Below are 18,784 nucleotides of genomic sequence, written 5' to 3'. Positions count from 1 at the left end.
CAAGGAGTAATGCTGAATGTCAGTCACGTTCGATGTAAGAAACAGAAAACCTACAAACAGAGCAGGAAAATGTGCAGATCTCTGAAACACAGCAAGACCTGCTAGCAGGACCCATTAACCAATGCTGCTTCTCATCCTGAATACTATCAGCTAAGGGGCTATCTCTGCCTGAAGGTATAACAAGAGAGTATCAATACATAAGGTTCCAACATACATACTCAGCAGCTGTGAGGATGAATCTGGTTTCACAGAACCCAGACACATCATTAGTTAGCAAATGTTAACAGCTGTGTATTTCTGCTTCAGCTGGGCTGCCTTTGCCACAACCTGGCCTCAGTGCACAGAGCAACAGGGTGTTCGGACTGGTACCTTCCTGAGCAGCATTTAACTCATATGGACAGCGAGGAAGCTGAACGGCAGCATGGGAGTGAAAGGCAAGGGGTTTTACATCTAATTTTATGAAACCTTTCTGTATATAGGAAAGCTACAGAATTGGAGACAGTTTGAAGATTCTTAAATTGGACCACCATACATTTTATGGCATAGTGGAGTATCCTAGAAGTACCATAATTTTATGTGTGTTATACACTCATGGTAACATTCATAAGCTGGCTGAACGGGTTAAAAAATGAACTTCTCTATAGCTGCCTTTTGAAAGGGCAGAGGAGTAGGAGGACAGATTCCAGTGCAAGTTGCCACAACTGAAACAACACAATTTTTAACACATAATTCAAAACAACAGTGTATGATGACTCCCTATGCTCAGGAACAGGAATGGGTAAGAACAGTCACAATAGAGACAGAAAGAAGTAGCTGGAGGTATTTTGGCACAGTATAGAGAACATGGAAACGACCGTGAATAAATTCAGTGAAGGATGGAGGTGCAGGCTGGTGCTGACGAACTAAGCTCACTATTTTAAGGGAAGTTTTAGCTGAAATAATTTGTTCTGAATATACGGTATTTCATGACTGCTCACACCATGCTGAGGGAAGCTGCAGATAAACTTTAAAATTCAAGGGAAGATGGTTATTGATTTCTATTCCGGGAAAGCTGATGGCTGAGCAGGGTACTCTTGAGGTGACGAGAAAACTAGATTCGTATACAAACACAACTGTGACAATAGTGGTACTTCAGTTTTCATCTCTTGTCATATTGATTCACTGAACCTTTTAACTAAACTCTGAGTTTGCTGCAACACAGAAAATGGCACCCTGGATCTGAACTGGTTTTAAGTCTGTTTATAAAATTGAGGCTCACAGCCACTGTGCCAAAGTTTTACATTTTCTCTATGCTATGTTTGTGCCATTTTGCTCCAAATTATAGGCTTTGTGCAGCTTTGAACTGGTTGTGTCTTGCAGTATATAGAGGTGTCTCTATCCATGAGAGTGCTAAGAATGCAAGCAGAGGCAGAAACGGTATTTTGAAGGCAGTCAGCAAAGTAGCCCATGTGTAAAGAAGCATGTAAAGCATTTTACATATATACTTTGGCAATGAGAGATGCCATAGGAAGGAGATACAAGAATTTCACTATATGGCAGGCAGAAAAAAAGAAGAAAACACTAATTCAATTTCTGTGTACATAAATGATACAATCTGTGTTGATACCAGATGTGCATTTAACCTCCACGGAGTAAAGGCTTAACTGTGTTCAGGTGTCAGTAAATTTAATTTAAAGTGTTTTCAAGAGAACATCATAGGTCAGTAAACAGAGTTGCCTGGAAACCAAACCTAGTTCATAATTTAAAGTGGGGAAATTCAAGTGGTGGGCAAGCTTTCAAGGCATTTGCAGAGTGTCAGTCAGCAAGCGGGATGTCCCAGTCAGCAACCCTATCAGGATAAGGAATCATTGGACAAACTGGTTCTGGTTTCAAAGGCACAATTATTAATCAGAAACAAGCAAGCGCACATACACAATCTCCAAAATGTACATATGAAGTTTATTTTCCTTTTCTTCCACCCTGTTCATCCTCTAGGCAAAAAAATAATTAAAAGAGATTCTGCTTTCTGCCTTATTAAAAGTAGGATGTTAGCATCCAGGCAACTAATGAAGCTGTACTGTGGTCTGAGAGGTTCAGCAGACAATGTAACATAAAGCATATGTGGAACAGGCATCACACGTAACCTGCCAGGGGTCAGAGAAAGCTCTCATAGCAACCTGGATGAAGCACCACTTGGTGACGTAGTACCAAACACTTACCTGCTGTGGCAGACCCTCCTCATGCTGAGCCAGGATGACTGGTACATGAACTGAGAGAGCCAGGGTGCTGACAGCAACACTAAGGAAATTTCCTCTGCTGACTTACAGCCAAAAAATTGGCCAAAAATAGAGGTAGGAAGAGGCTGCGGGCAACCTGATGGAGGGCCGGTCATGGGAGGAGTGAAATGCCTCTGAGGAAAAGGTGAGGCAGCAGCAGTCCCCAAAGGCTCTATTTAAAAACCTATAAACCTCCAGCAAGATGGAGCCTTTACTCAGATTACACACTCAGGAGAGCTGTCAGCAGAAAACAGAGAGAATGAGCCTCTGCCTTAATGAAAGCTCAATGAAGTCATTATATCCCCTCATGGCTACTGCCTCCTCATAGCACACATTACAATCACAGTGTCAATTAATGTGCTCTTTAAATCAGAACATCGTTGTTTTTGTCATGTAGTAGGATCACCTTTCTGTTAGGTTCAAAGTAACAAGCATGCTGATACGAAGGAAAACTAAATACTGTTGGTGGATTTTTAAACTACAATTCAGCCATTTAATTCCTCCAACAAATTAATGACAACTAAGATTTTGTAGTAAACTATTGACAAAATGTAGCATAGGGCTCAGCCTCTGCAGACACAATGCAAACCATGTTAAATGTGCCTTCAAATTTGCAGCAACAGCAGATACCTATTAAATATATATATACCTTGCTCTGTGAAACATTAATATCAGCATCACAAAAAAAAAAAAAAAAAAAAAAAATCAATGGAACTATCTCATCTCTAACTGTCAGATGTGAGGCTTGAAACGGTTTTTGTACATAAGGGTTATAGGCTTTTTTCCTTTTTTTGATTTTTTTAATCATGGAGTGCTACCTGTTAACAGCACAGACAGGCAAACAGGAGGGGAAAGCGTGCTATTTGGGCACCCTAGGTAGTCCAATGCTCTTATTCAAAGTATCTAGGTTTAAAGAGTAATTTTTAGCATTTTTAGATCCTAACACATGCCTTTAGAAATGAAATCTAAACCTCACAAGGTATTGCTTCTATTTCCTCGGTATGTGAAAGGAAACTAATATTCCTGCAGTAACACTCACAAATAATTGCTTCATCTTCTGACCCACAATCCTGATTTTCCACAGAGCTTAGAAATGTCACATTTCAATACACTATAAATATCTTTCACCTCAGGAAAAACATTAGTCTATAGGGGCTGAACAAAAGCGAAATGTGCGTCTAGTCTTTTGTGGATATATACATGCCCTGTTAATGAAAGTATCCAACACTTATTTTCACTTCATTGTGGCCTACTAGCGTAACAGTCACTCATTTGTGTGAAAGAAAAATATATGGGAATGTAAAGCACAAAGAACCTTAATAGCTCTCCCTGAAGACACAAATAGATGCATATATACAATACGCTTCAAACATAGCTTATAAACTTGGATATGAGGAATAGAATTAGCAGCAGTAAAACTAAAAGGCTTAACGCAAATGACTATGGACCAGATCCTCAACAGACAAGGGAGCATCCTTGAAAGAAATAGTCCTCCACTCAGTAGGCCACTACCTGGTGCTTCACCTCCCACTGCACACAATAGCTTCTAAGGCTGTCACACCTACCACACACCTTAACATCCCCCCCAAAGCAAGCTACCAAGAAGCAATAGGATCTTATGGTACCTACTGTTCTTGTTCAGGAAAGCAGGACAACCACCACAGACACTTAAACAGCAAAGTATGTCCTTCAGCCTTCCTTTTTCTGCATCTTCTTTATTACGGTGCTAACTCTGTCTAACAGCACAGGCTGTGAGCACCTGAAGCAGCCCTGGCTATGTAGGATAGTATGATGTGTTGACCTTAACTAAGAATATCCTCCACTTCCCAAAGACAGCAGTTTGCAGATTCCTTGGACTAATTAAGTGGCATGAATGAGCAGCACTGCTGCTGGGAACATGAGCTGCAAAATAGTTAAGTAATAAAAAGTCTTAAGAAAAATGCTGTATTTTCACTTTCTGAAACACTGTTCTTTAGGTGGAAAGGACCTGGTTGTAATTTTATCCATGCAAAAATAAACTACCTGATCTTTATTATGTAAAATCATAAAATTGTAATCTACACATATACATTTCACAGGTTGTGGTATCTTTGCTTGCAACATAAGGAATATTTGTTTAGTTTATATGCAAAGGGAGGATGGGGGCATAAAGAACACAGTGCAGTAAGAGGCGTTGGGAATAGAAGATCTGAAACAGACATCTACTTATGGTAATTAAAAGCCGCAAATAAGAAAAATAAAATAAAATCTCTATTACTGAAACAGATACTTCTGAGATGGGAAAACAAGAGTAAGAAAATCCTAACATCTGGAAATTTAAGTGGTAGCAAAACCTGTTAGATTAAATTAAATAAGGATAATGGGTCGGTACTATTAGAAGGACATATGCGAAACAAATCAACTGTCGATGAATTAGCTGGACAAAGTAATTTTTAAGGAGATAAGCCATTAAAAAGTACTTTGGCTTTCAGTTTGTTCAACTGACTAGAAAGGACACGTGAGAATTTAAATATCTGAGCTTCCCTGGACATTATATGAATAATTCCATCTGTGACAAAGCTATAAAGCAGCACTGGAATCCAGATAGCAGAAGTTGCCATGTGTGCATAATTTGATATGATTAATCATTCATACTTGAAAGCCATTCCTGTGACCAGGAGTTCTGTGACAAATAGGGAATTAAGGGGTAGTATATACCACTGTACTGCTGCATGAGTGTATTTGATATTTCTATACCAATACCAAAATACTGCAGAGAGCTGGGAAGTAGCTGCTCCAGCAGAGGACTTTCTTTTGACTCAGATGATCATCCTGTCTCCTTTTGCTAAGCACCTCATGTAAGTCAGACAAGACAGCAAGTTTCTAAAATAGGACATTCGTAAAATAACTTTCAGTATTGTTTTTAAGAAGTCAGACTTTTTTAAAATACCCAACTGTTTCCATTTGTTTATGCTTAGCTTAAAAGTCTCCAAAAGAGAGATTTTATCATTTTAAATGCAAATGATAAGCATCATCAACCAGTTAAATGTGACACATTCTTTTGAGTTTTCTTTCTCAATTGAAAACCTAGATGATACTAACTTATTCAATAATTTATTACCCTTTATTTCTTCCTCTGACTTTGAGCTCTTAATACCTGAACAACGTTGCCACCTGCAAAGCTGGCTCGTCTCCATATCCGCCCTCTGACCAATGCCTCGTTTAACAGGTGGGCTAGTTTCCGTTCCATCTCAGCCCGAAACACTTCCTCCTGAATTCGCTGGTCGACAACACCCAGGAGAACTGCATTGCAGAGAAAGTAACCCAGGAACACAAATGAATTAGTAAAACTTTTCAGTGCCTTTTCTGCACCTTCAGTTACAAGCTTTGAGTCACCCTGTGACAGTTCACAGACAATTCAAGAGCATCTGTATTCATATGGGAATACTGCCCAGTTCAGACAGAGGTTACATGTTGGAAAGGAAGACATTGGGTGGGGAAAGGTTAAAATAAGGAGAAAAAGTACAACAGCAGCACACGAATGAAGCTCTGCATACCAAGTGTACCTTTCCCAGATGAAGTTTAACAAGATGCCAATCACAGCACAAAAAAACCTGGTTAAGTAGCCCTGCTCACTTCACTTCCCAACCCCAGGTACTCCGGGTCACTGGGGCAGCTAATGCTGGGAGGAATCCCTGAGAAGCAACACATAGGAAACATGAAAAAAGTATGGACCTTCATTAACAAGATGGCATCAAGTAAAAGAAAAGTGGAGTGAATGGAACAATAGTCATTCAAATGACCTAATTAAACAAGCCTAAGGGACAGTAATCCAACCCACTGCTGACTGCAGTGAAATGATTCAGTTTTCACTCCTGCACTTCTCCACTAAAATGTTTTATATTTTTTAGAAGTCCCTTTTTCAGTAAGTGTTTTAATGTTAATAGTTTAAGAGTGGTGCTTAATAAAAAGCCATCCATTTATGATAAAATAAATATATATATTTTAGATTTTTTAAAAAACATTAAAATCACTTTTTCCATTTAAAAATTTTCACTGCAGATGTCAGAAGAAATAATTTCATGATTTCTCACAGACATCAACAGCATCAGTCTTCTAAATTCAATCACAGACTAAGTATCTCAGATTTAAATATCAAAGTAAATAGACAGTGTAGACAATGGCCTAAGGCTATTATATACAGAAAGAAGACGACCATTCTTGCTTGTGTATTAAATTTCAGTATCAATGAATTATACTTTATAGCATGAACTGTATTCTACAACCGAGGGACAGCTATAGAGAACACTGCATATCCCAACATTTTATGACTCTTGGGATACATGCACATATATCTGGGTAATTTAATATTAAAAACCTTTATGCGAATAAATGCATCATTTTCCTATGTCATGATTCATTATCCTCAGAATACAGTATAGAGACTGAAAAGACTGATCTAGCTAAAGTCTATTAGCTTTTCCCAGGCAAGAACTGAGATTACAAAAAATTTCTCTACAGCAAAAAAAGTTCTGCAATTGGCTTTCACAATCTTACAGTCAAGAAGTTTAGAAAAATACAAAGGGACCTGATTTCTCAGCTGGAAGAACCCTCTTCTTACTGCAGTAACTAAGGGAACTTCTAGCAACAACGGAAAAACAAACCAAAGGCTGAGCAAAAGAGAGTGGGGTTGTGACCAAAAAAGCCAGCATCCCAAGGAAGGATGCCACTGGATGCGGCATACACAAGTGTAGCTTCTCTCATGTTACTGAACATAATCTGAAATTCTTCATTTTTCTTCTCTAAAGCAAACTCCATGGGCTTCAGAAATAAAGTTGCAACTTGGTTTCCTGCTTAAAAAGTAAACTGAGTCACTGGTGAGAGGAGACAGGGATACCTGAAAAAAAGCAAGCCTGCACAACAGGTAAACTACAGGTAATAAAGTTGTGGGAAAAGTCTATCCAGTGGAAGCAGGATGTCTGGTTAGGCACAGCCTGGTCACCTTTCAGGGTTTCTGCTTAAAAGAAGCAGGACGGATCTGCAGCATCCAGCCACCCTTAACAGCCTTTGAGCATCTAAATGTGACAGCCCAAAATATCTGTGAATTATACAATAAAACATCCACAAAACTTGGGCAGGAGGGATCTGCTTTGAATGAATCAGAAGAGGTCAATGTAATGTGATGAAACTAATATACTCAGAATGTATTTATTTTCATTCTGGATTGTTCCTGACATATTTTGATAGAAAGTGCCACACAGATAAAGTTTTATTTTTCACTTAAAATAAAAGCCTAAAAAAAAAAAAAAAAATCAATGCGGCATATTGACGGCATGCAGAGTAGACACTTTATGCCTGACAGTGTAAGTTGTCTCACTAAGAATGAGCTGCTCGACAGACAAAAACTTTGTGTGCATCATTGAGGAATTGCAGCAGTTCATTCAAGACCCAGGAATTACATTTCCCAGATATTCCGGGTCAGTAGGCCTTGGGTTTCAGAATTTATTCAGCTCAGGCACATTAATACCTCATCAAAACGTATCAGCCTAAGCTACTGATATTTATGTAGGCTAGTTACAGAAACAACTGCATCCTTACAGAGGCTCTACGTACCTGTTCTCACCCAGGAAGATTTCATCAGCTGAGACACATTAAGCTTAGGATAATGAAAGGCTGAGGGAAAAACAGAATGGAGGAAAAACATCCGTAAGAACAGTATTCTCAACAACATACACCAAAAAAGAAACAACTTCATAATTTATACTGTCAGTAAGCATCTCATTCACACAGATGTATTACTACTCCCGAGGCTATGTATGCACAATGGTAAGGAAAGTGCCCCAAACATAAACTCCCCAGCTCACCTCTGAACAAAATGAAGCTAACTGAAGCAGTCAGATTTATTACGTGAAAGATTTCAAGCTGCTGTACTGAGGTCATTGCTCCTAGAAATTTAAAAGCTCATTGTCTGAACTGTAACTCTTACCAAGATAGCTGAAGTATCAGAATTTTGCTTAAAGGGCAATGAGGCAACTCATGAACGTCTCAGAATGAAAATAGAACCTTCTCTGAGGCACAAACTACAAGGAAACACTAAATGTAAAGCAGAAAACTAAATATAGCTCATTGTGTTCCAGACATGCGCAGGGGTAAGTATTAAAAACACCACCTTGTTAAAAAAAAACAACCCAAAAAAACCAAAAAAAAACAACCCCCAAAACCCAACCAAAAATCACAAATAAATGCATGTAGAAACACTACAGTAGACAAATCTAACATCTTTTGTGTTTGGCGCTGGCTCCAAGCTTTCTTCATTTATCATTTTTTCTTAAAAAGCTCTGTTACGGAATGAAATTCTTGTCCCAGTGAAGTAAATAAAGTCTATTACAACTGACTTCAGTAGGGTAAGATTTTTCCCAAGGTTTCCACTGGAGAGCAGTAAAGACATGCTGGGAAACAAGTGAAGATGGGGGCTGGGCCAATACTTTCCTCAAGGGAAGTCTTAAACTTCACTATGGCAATAAGGAAAAGGAATGGTCTCAACCTTCTCAAAATATTTAATCCAGATGCAGTTTGCTAAGCATTACGCAAAGGTTAATTTTTAAACCATTTCATGGATAGAAAGAACGTTGCACGTAACAATTAAATGACCTGGTCCATGCTAAATCAATTTACAGTTAAGATATCTTCAACTGTGAAATAGTTTGCCACTACTGCATATTTAATTACGTAATAATTCATAGAGTAGCTGACCTCTGTCAGTATAAGAAAAAAAGTGATTATTTGCCCCTTAAAACAATTTTTTTGTTAAGGCAAGAGCAATAGAATCACTAGCTATGTAGTACCTTTTATTTTCACAGATTTATAAATAGTCTTATGGAAAAAAAAAAAAACACCCCATAAATTTGGTTATTCCAGTTTTATTCCAATAATAGGACCACTAGCTGCAACAGTACCACCTGGGAGGTACTTTGTGACTTACTGTTCAGAAGGGTATCAGAACATGGTCCTTTATTCCAGACAGGAAGCATCATCCTTCTATGCACTAACCAGGATGCATCAAATTTCCAAACCTCTCAGACACACACAGACCAACTCACAGACCACTGAAGCAAACACATCTATTTCTGGTACCCTGCTACACAAGTCATCTGATTGTAGCTTTTAGATTGGAGTTCTATTTAATCTGTTCATGCAACTGTTTTCTTCAATTTAGAAATATAACCTGAACAAAAAAGCATAAACTAAACTGCGTCTGTTGTTTCTCCAAAGCATGGAAGAGCAAGATAAGAAAATCAAAAACCTTCCAATGGCCATAAAGCTTTGAACTGCTAGCAGTTGTTTTTTCTTCTTGTAAACCAAAATCATGTTTTGCCTCAATACTTAATGCGCTCTTCACACTTTTGCTAATTAGTACTTGAAAATGATTTAATTCATGCAAATTGCTGGATGACTATTCACTTAAACTTTTCACAGAATTAATGAAATTTAAAAATAAAACAACTTGAGCAGAAAATCTTGCAACTGAAAAGGAAGATGTGCTGTGTTCACTGGCAACTAAGGCTGGGGCTTAAAACTCGAGGAGAAATGCATGAAATGATGGACAATTCTGCAGCTGAGACCACGCTCAGGAGTCAGAAAATCCAAGCTCCAACTCTCACTTTGTAGGTCATTCCAGTGTCTCACCAACTCACATGTGGCCAGATCCTGAGCTCAGCTGGAGTCTTAGCACTGCAGCAAGGTCATATTTGCAAGATTCCTAATGTACCCGGAAATAACGATTAAAATGAGTGCATACTGATTGTTATTCTGAGAGGGATGCTGGATAGACAAAATGCAATTATTAGTTAGATTGCAGCTGGTCTGCTAATGACTATAGATGCATTAATGAAGTAGACGCTAGCATCATTAGAAGGTGCTAACATGCAGCCCTAAAGCACCATACCGCGTAACAGCATTGATTCAATGCTGACTGAAAAGACACAGGGTCACTTAGTCACCCAGAAACTTCTTGACAGAAGTCTGACAGGGGCAACATGGCCTTTGCCAGGTGCTCCAAGGATCTCTCTGACCCTCTCATACAGAGATGTGTGGGACCATGCAGGACAGAACTGGTACAACATTGACCATTCTTATATCTGATAAATGGAGGAACAGTAATAGAAAGCATGGAACGAATGCAATATTTGGAATCAGAAGGGATCAACTGAAAAATAAGATTCCACTAAAATATTGGGGTATGGGCAGTAGTAATACACTGTATCTGTTGAAAGTCTGATCCAAAATCCACTCAGAAAAAAATTGCCAAATATTTCTGCATTATATTGGACTGTATCATATGATTTTATATTATCCTATTGGCCTTGCAACATCTCTAAGATATCTAAAATAGATGCCACCCATCCAAGTGCTACTTATGACACTGAAAAAAATAGCAAGACCCAAAGCAACTCACTCTCATTTACAAGTCATAATAAAACCCAAGAGATTTATTCAGGGTAAGTTCATGAAGGTCAATATTCCTTGTTTAGTCTTTGCCTGTCCTCAAAGAAATCTTCCAGACAAGAAATACCAAATACATTCTTTCCTATTGTTTTCAATGGACTAGGACTCAAAACCTGTGATTAGACTTGGTTTTATTTCTGCTGATACATAGTTCATGACCATCTAACCAGTTTATCTAAATCTAAATGGTCAGATGTAAGGTGGACAACACAAAATAAACATGCAGGAAGGTGTAAACCAGTAATTTGAAAGTAAGCATGGTGCTCAAGCTACCTGGAATTCTGTGGAGGAAAAAAAAAAGTCTGGAAGTTTCCAGGCTTGGCTACTCCAACAGTCCTATTCCTGCACAGAACAGCCCATTCTGTCAAACTAACGACTTTCACTACTGACCTGGACTGTAAATGAGTAGAAAAAGCTGAGAAAAAAAAATCCTGTTGTTAATGATGCACAAGTGCAAGGTCCTACACCTGAGTTAGAGCAATCCCAGGCTCAGCTACAGGGTGCGCAGAGAAGAGATTCAGAGCAGCCCTGTGGAGAAGGACTTGGGGGTGCTGTTCGATGAGAAAATGAACATGAGCCAGCTTCAGTGTGTGCTCGCAGCCCAGAAAGCCAACCGTATCCTGGGCTGCATCAAAAGGAGCGTGACCAGCAGGTCGAAGGAGGTGATCCTTCCCCTCTACTCTGCTCTCGTGAGACCTCACCTGGAGTATTGTGTGCAGTTCTGGTCCCCAAAGGACATGGAACTGTTGGAACAAGTCCAGAGAAGGGCCACGAGGATGATCAGAGGACTGGAGCACCTCCTGTATGAAGACAGGCTGAGAAAGTTGGGGCTGTTCAGCCTGGAGAAGAGCAGGCTGCGTGAAGACCTCATAGCAGCCTTCCAGTATCTGAAGGGGGCCTATAGGGGTGCTGGGGAAGGACTCTTCATTAGGGACTGCAGTGATAGGACAAGGGGTAACTGGTTAAAACTTAAACAGGGGAAGTTTAGATTGGATATAAGGAGGAAATTCTTTCCTGTTAGGCTGGTGAGGCACTAGAATGGGCTGCCCATGGAAGCTGTGACTGCTCCATCCCTAGTGGTGTTCAAGGACAGGTTGGACAGAGCCTTGGGTGGCATGGTTTAGTGTGAGGTGTCCCTGCCCATGGCAGGGGGGCTGGAACTAGATGATCTTAAGGTCCTTTCCAACCCTAACTATTCTATGATTCTATGATGTGCTTACTGCACAGGGAACCCACACTGTTAAAAGTATAAGCACTACATACCAGCTATGTGAAAAAAGAAAAAAACTATGTAAGGACTCTGTGAAGAAAGAAATGTGAGGTGAACAAGAAGCAGGGAGCAAATACATTCCTTCAAACAAGGCTTATATTTGGGATACTGATGGCGACGTCTCACTTTGCTTAACAGTGTTGAGATACAGTGATATTACACAAGTATCTTTTCCTTAGTACGAGTCAACTTCAACCTCCCGACAGCTCAGCTCATCTACATATAATTTCTTTTTCTTCAGCTGCAGACTAGAAAATTTAGAAAATTATATACAGAGCCCTCAAGGGGGAAAAAATTCACCACCAGAAGTATTAACTGTTACCATGCCTGGTAACTAAGGCACAGATGGCATAGAAGAGTACAGCATGGAACATTACATATTTACATATAAACAGTAACATACATGAATTGTTTACATGTAAGTATGCAAATATCCAAAATTCCCCCCAAAAATTCACACTGAAAAGCAGAGGGCTGCATATTAATTTGCACAGAGCAAAGAGGCTACCTATCTAAGGAAGATCTTCCCAACACCTTTCCTGCTACAACTGCTCTGTAGACAAAGGGAGAGCATGAATGCAGAGTTCAGGGTTTAGAAAACAAAATCATTATGGAAACTTCCTGCCAAAGTGGATCTGGCTGTTGGTCATCCTCAACAGACTGCTGAATAATGTCTCAAGAAGGGTCTATCCAATGCTGCTGAGCCTTTGGATGTGATTTCTGGCTCTGAATACTGAAGATCTAAAATCCTTAGGCTCAAAATAGTCACATCAACAGTGAAAAAAACAATGTAGAAACAGTTATAAATAACTAAGTGTGGTTGCCTCAGTTATAAAAGCCTATGAACTACATTCATTATTGTGCTGCTCACAGACAGACCCATAGCTCTAACAAGCAGAGACACTGCATTCCCACTTTGCTCACTTGCCAAATGGCACCGTGTCTAGTATTCCAAAACAGTGACTACAAACACTCTGAAGCATTATTGAGACCAAACTAGACAAGTAAAAACCAAAATGAGGTGTCCTGCAGTGGGCACAATCTACTTTAAACTTGAGTTCCTCTAGCAACAAGCAAGCCAAATGCTGACAAGGTGTCCCCTGAGCACCAAAGCCTCATGCTTACTACACTGCAAACTCAGGGAAGATCTCATAATTTCTAAAAATTCTCAATTACTAAATTGAAATTTAATGCATTTATTCCAATTTATCACTTTAATTTAACATGACAGACATTAAATATTTTGAAATTGTTGCTCAAAGCCCTGTCCAACCTGGTCTTGAACACTGCCAGGGATGGGGCAGACACAACTTCCCTGGGCAACCTGTGCCAAGCTCTCACCGCCCTCATAGAATGAACTGCGTACCATGATGCATTTAGTCACCATTGCTGAGTAACTCTTCCTTCCTACACCAAAGGTCTGCTTGAGGATTTGAGGTTTGGTATTGTTTGGGAGATTGGGAGGATTTGAGGAGAGGAAAAATAATTCTGCATTTGAAGCCTGGATGCTTGTGCTGGAATCTGCAGGGATGAAATTACCACACTGCTGGTGTACTTGTTGAAAATTGCAAGCATGAATAAAGAAACAACTCCTGAAGCTTCAGAAACAAAGTTATAGAATAACTTACCTACAGGCTTAGACATGCCAGTGTGCTAATAGAAGATAAATGTGCCAGGCTACAAGAGCCAAAATCTACCCTACCTCGCTGCAAATCCTCAGAGGAGTCAGGAAAGGAGAAGAAATCCCAATGGGGCTTTTTTTCTTTTTTTTTTTTTCCAAAGGCACTGCCTGACCTTTTCACTCATTCTACTTTGCACAGCCTTCTCATTAACACGTGAGCTACCAGAGAGCTCCACCGACACTGGCCTGAAATCAGCCCCACTGGCCAGGCACTATGAGCATGCAGATAACACAGGGAGAACTCCGGCCGTGAGCACTGAAGAAATTACCTTCAAATTTCCTAAGTACTATCAGGAAAGGAAAATAAGGAGAACAGGGTACATGCATGTTTAATAGGAATGTTTTTCCCCTATGACCAGACTGTCTTTCAGAATACACCAGCCTTAGTAGCAATTCTGTTATCATTTAATTGCATGGTAGCTCCACTGCACAATCCAGAAGATGGATTCTCAGCAAAGGGCAACCTTAAAATTCACTACAAAGATCACTCCAGAATATGTGCACAAAAAACCCTATAGGACCAGATGTGTGCACATCACAGAAAAAAAAAAAAAAAGGCTCTACAACACTAAAAATATTACCCAAGAGTCTAAAAGTTAAACTAGGGCAAAGGTACAAAAGAGATGACAAAGTAAAGAGAAATAGCTTTCAAGCAATCAGTGCAAGAGCAACAGTTAATTTGAATTCAGTGAGAGACAAAGACCACAGCCTGCAACCTGAGAAGTTCTGTGGCTTCACAAAGGGAAAAAAGAAATGCTAGTCATCTATGGACAGGGATTCTCAAGGCTTTTGGTCTTGGCTCAATTAAATTAATACAGCTACCACTGCATAGGTACAGTTTATGTGAGACCAAATGAGAGTAGAAATAGTTTTTAATTGATTACAGAGCAGAGGGTTCAGAAATGATGAAAGATAAAAAGATTCTAAAAATTAGCTACTTGTAGCTATTGGAAAGTATCCTGTACAATCATTTTACATAGAGTTAAAGATGTGGCTGTACACTCTGGAGAACAATTTCTGCTGATAACCACTCTTTAGGCATCCTCACTGACATATTACTAAACAGCTGTATAATGAACAAGCAGGTACCATTAGGCCCTATTTTCCACTGGATGCTTGACTGTGTAGCAAAGAACACTGCGTCAGATGCTATGCACCTATATAGCTCACAAAAATAACTCTGAAAATTAAAAATTGCTTTGGGAAGCACAGTGACATAGCAGAAATAGGGAATTAATGGACTGAGTTAACAGTAGCACCCACCGAGGGGAAAGGCCAGCACTGCTTTCTCATGATCTCGCTTATGTTCATGAGTTATTTCTGTCATGAACAATTCATTAGTGTACAAGGATAAGTGTTGAGTTTAGGAACTTGACTTACTAATGAGAGGAGTTGGAACTAAATGATCTAGTTAAGGTCCATTCCAACCCTAACTATTCTATGATTCTGTGAGACTGAGGTCTCTGAAAAACGTAACCAAACCTAAGCTGTCACACAAATTCTGCTGTGCAGGCAGTTCCCTTTAATCCAAGTTTAGGATGGCCACGGACTTGAAAAAAATATTTGCAACTCAAATTGTACATAAGAAGTGAGAGGTACATTTAAAAGGTAATACCTTGGAAGATAAGAGACTACCTGAAAAAGCACTGCTGCTGACTAACAGATAAATCACTTGAACTATAAGGGCAAATATAAACCTATGTTGCCAGTGTCCCAGGTTTCCTAGAAGTCAGAGCCACAGTTAAGTGCAACGCAAAGCCAAAGATAGTAAATTCTGCTGAGAAGCAGCAAAGGCTCCTGTAGACATAAACACAGAGACACCCCTTGTATTGCACTTCATAGCAATACTTACTGAAGTGATTTCTTTTTCTTCTTTTTAATCTGGACTAAACCCATGGACTAACAAAACCAGGTTAAGTACACCTGACCCAGAGCAACAGGAAAGGATGATGACAAAACCAACAAGCTGCTGACACTGATATGCAGTACGTGAGCAGAGAGGGGCACGGATTTACTCTGCAGAATTCATGATAAGAGTCAGGTATTTGAGGCAGCATTATCACTTATGCACAAAATCAGTTCAAAACTGTAGAGAGGAAAAAATGCTAAAAAGTTGTATTTTTGCAGTCTTGGCAAACAGCAAGTACTCACGTTCAGCGATTTGCTGCACAGGAAAGCCCAGATAGAAGCTGAATTCCACCACGGACAAGTTTCTTAGCTGCTCACTGACTTCAGACCCGTTTAGAAAACCATACCTATCTTGGATGGCAAAAACAATGCTCACAGGGCCTTGCCGAAATGCTACCCCAGGCCTGCTCAGAGTTATATTCAATATCTGAAAAGACAAGATTGAAGCAGGGTCAGCAAAATCAAATCACTGGCATTTGAATTCCACTTTTTCTTCCCTAATAGAAAAGGAGGACAATTCACATCAAAACAAAGGAACATCTGTTCCAGATTTATTCAGCTTGCTGAGTCTCAGATGAGGCAAAGTTACATGTGTGTCAAGGGTTCAGCAGTAGCAGTCATCTTTTCTCCTTCTTGGTAGCTGGCGCAGTGCAGTGTTTTGACTTTCGGCTTGGGAACAGAGCTGATAACAAGGATGTTTTGGTCTGGCCAAGGACTTTGTGAGCCTCATGTTCTGCCAGGGAGGAGGGGAAGCCGGGAGGAAGCAGAGACAGGACACCTGACCCAAACTGACCAAAGAAGTATTTCATACCACAGCACGTCATGCCCAGGATGTAACTGGGAGTTACCCGGAAGGGCTGGGACTGCAGGGTTGGAGGAGGTATCGATCAGAGGTTGGTCGGACTGAGGGGGGGAGGGGGGGGGGAGTTATCGGTCGGCTGGTGGTGAGGTGATGTATTCTCTTCCCTTGTTATTTCTTTTATCATTATTATTATTGGTGGTAGCAGTAGTGATTTGTGTTATACCTTAGTTACTAAACTGTTCTTATCTCAACCCGTGGGAGTTGCATTCTTTTTGATTCTCCTCTCCATCCCTCCGGGAGTAGGGGGAGGGCAAGAAGGGGGGGAGTGAGTGAACAAGCTGCCTAGCTGGTTTTAAACCATGACAATGTGAAATCTTCTTCTAAGTGTTATTCTTTAAGGTCAGTTATAATCCAGAATGACCTGAAAGATACGGTCCAGAAAATGAGGAAAAAAAAGCCCCACCTAGAGAAACAGTCAGAAAAAAAAGTCTACCAATAAAGAAATACCAAACTGCATGGAACAGACAGGGAGAGACCATGGTAAAGAAGCATTCTGAAATGGATGTTTTCTTGGTCAAAACCTCCTTCACTGTGCACACTTAGACCCTAACTCTGGTCAGAAGCCTGATTTTGGCACCAAAACCAAAAACTAAACTTTTTCTAGACAAACTTTTTCCAGACAGTGAAGCAGTGTTTAAAATAAAAGTTTCCTAAGTGAATAGTCCAATAAATTGTTTTTCATTCTCTGCCTTCAGTCTACCCAGTCACGCTGTGCCATTAAGTTGCTCACTTCTGAGGACTTTACTATAGGTACTATATAGTTAGTACTTCAGGTACTGTAAAGTTCATGCTATTTTTCCTTCCACTATTTTATTTTAGGGCACCACAGATGGGCATTTATGGTGCCAGTTAAATAACACAATAAAATCTTTACTAATTTAGGTATCACAACAAATCTAGATTAAATTTAAGAATTCAGACAGAAGAGAGAGTTGGTGTCATTAAGCTGAATTACCAGTTTTCCAGGGAGTTTTGAGTTCTGCTATGTGATTCAGTGCCTAGCACATAAACTGTATATTTTCATATATGTAGTTCCAGTAGCAGCTGCCACAGACATATACTGCTGTATTTCTAGACCTCAGAAGCAACTACCGTGTTTGCTCACATAATAGCAGAGTGCATGTAACTCCTATGTTCCCTAATACAATTCCCTGAGCAGCAATGAGATCTGAAAGTTATCTTCCAACAAAAACATTCTAACCACACCCTAACTCTGTAACAGTAAAACAGGATAGAAATTACTTTGATAACAGTTGAAGCAGCCTTTATATGAAAAACTATAAACCCTATTATATTCAATAATGCTTTTGGATATGCAAGATGATGATTTATATGTTTTTCAAAAAGCTTGAAACCAAAGGAATATGTGCCATATGATTTTGTAGGGGGAAAAAAAACCTGACTTGATGACAAAGCCTCATAGTTCTCCATCATCTAGATGGCAACTGGTAACCAATGAACACCTAAGTCATTTTACTGGCTGGATGAAACACAAGACAACCAAAGGTGACAAGAAAGAAGGGACAGACACAAAACATGCTAATCTTACCTGCACAGTTAAGTTGTAGAACTCCTGGTGCTTGCTCACCTCCATGAATGCCATCTTCAGCCCTTTCTCAATGCGCCGGCTAAAATTGCAGAACCCAACATCCACATTCCGAGGCACAAACTGAAGCACTGAAGGCAAAGGGTACACATTATTCCAATAGACAAGTACTTCCATGAGGGAGAACACAATGAGCAAGAGAATCCAAAGGGCTATGACTTTTTCATGGAATTCAGCACATATTCAGTAAGACACTGGGTAAAACCACACTAGGAACATTTTGCGTTGGTGCAGTAAATTCTCCACTCATTAATATCTATTGCAGCAGTAATTAGATTATTGAAATATATTAGTGACAAAATACCTATTGTAGCATTTAATATAAACATAATTTGAAACTTGACTCAAGCATTCTAAAGTAGTTAAGATTCACAGCAGAACACAGGCTTTGACTCAACCTTGCATACTTAGTAACAGGTGATCAGGAGTGAATCTACAAAACTACTTCTCCTCCTCTTCATGTTGATAAGAACTCACCTGTCTGAACCTGGAATCTGTTATCTGGCACAGTGAAAGAAGGATGCAATGAGAGGATCATGGGGGTCTCACCACGAAGAAGACTGCTGTTCATAAGCACATTTATGACAGCTACTGCCGTGTAAACAAAAGGACCTGATGTCACCAGGAAAGCAAATTTGGGGGAAATCTTATAAACCTACCAAAAAAAAAAAGACAAAAAATCTTCAGTGTGAAATTTAGCAACACTTTAAACCTATAT

General features: G+C 39.7%; 1 protein-coding gene across 6 annotated transcripts in view; it reads right to left on the bottom strand.

The window, feature by feature from the left end:
• KIAA1549 (KIAA1549 ortholog) overlaps nucleotides 1–18,784 on the bottom strand; it is a 148,508-nt gene that overhangs the window by 47,695 nt on the left and 82,029 nt on the right. For all 6 annotated transcript variants that reach the window (XR_009964348.1, XM_062616385.1, XM_062616389.1 and 3 more), the window contains exons 4-8: nucleotides 18,544–18,721; nucleotides 18,010–18,137; nucleotides 15,842–16,025; nucleotides 7,848–7,907; nucleotides 5,392–5,537 (exon numbers count right to left, since the gene is read on the bottom strand). Coding sequence is in view for 5 of the 6 variants with exons in the window: in XM_062616385.1 (XP_062472369.1) it covers nucleotides 5,392–5,537; nucleotides 7,848–7,907; nucleotides 15,842–16,025; nucleotides 18,010–18,137; nucleotides 18,544–18,721 (696 nt within the window). In the remaining variant the exon portion in view is untranslated. The remainder of the gene's footprint in view (nucleotides 1–5,391; nucleotides 5,538–7,847; nucleotides 7,908–15,841; nucleotides 16,026–18,009; nucleotides 18,138–18,543; nucleotides 18,722–18,784) is intronic.

This window comes from Pezoporus occidentalis, unplaced genomic scaffold (assembly GCF_034315485.1).
Source record: "Pezoporus occidentalis ecotype Australia unplaced genomic scaffold, CSIRO_AGI_Poc_V1 ctg19, whole genome shotgun sequence".
Classification (NCBI taxonomy): Eukaryota; Metazoa; Chordata; class Aves; order Psittaciformes; family Psittacidae; genus Pezoporus; species Pezoporus occidentalis.
Note: the sequence above shows the minus strand (reverse complement) of the source record. Positions and strands in the feature narration are given on the sequence as shown.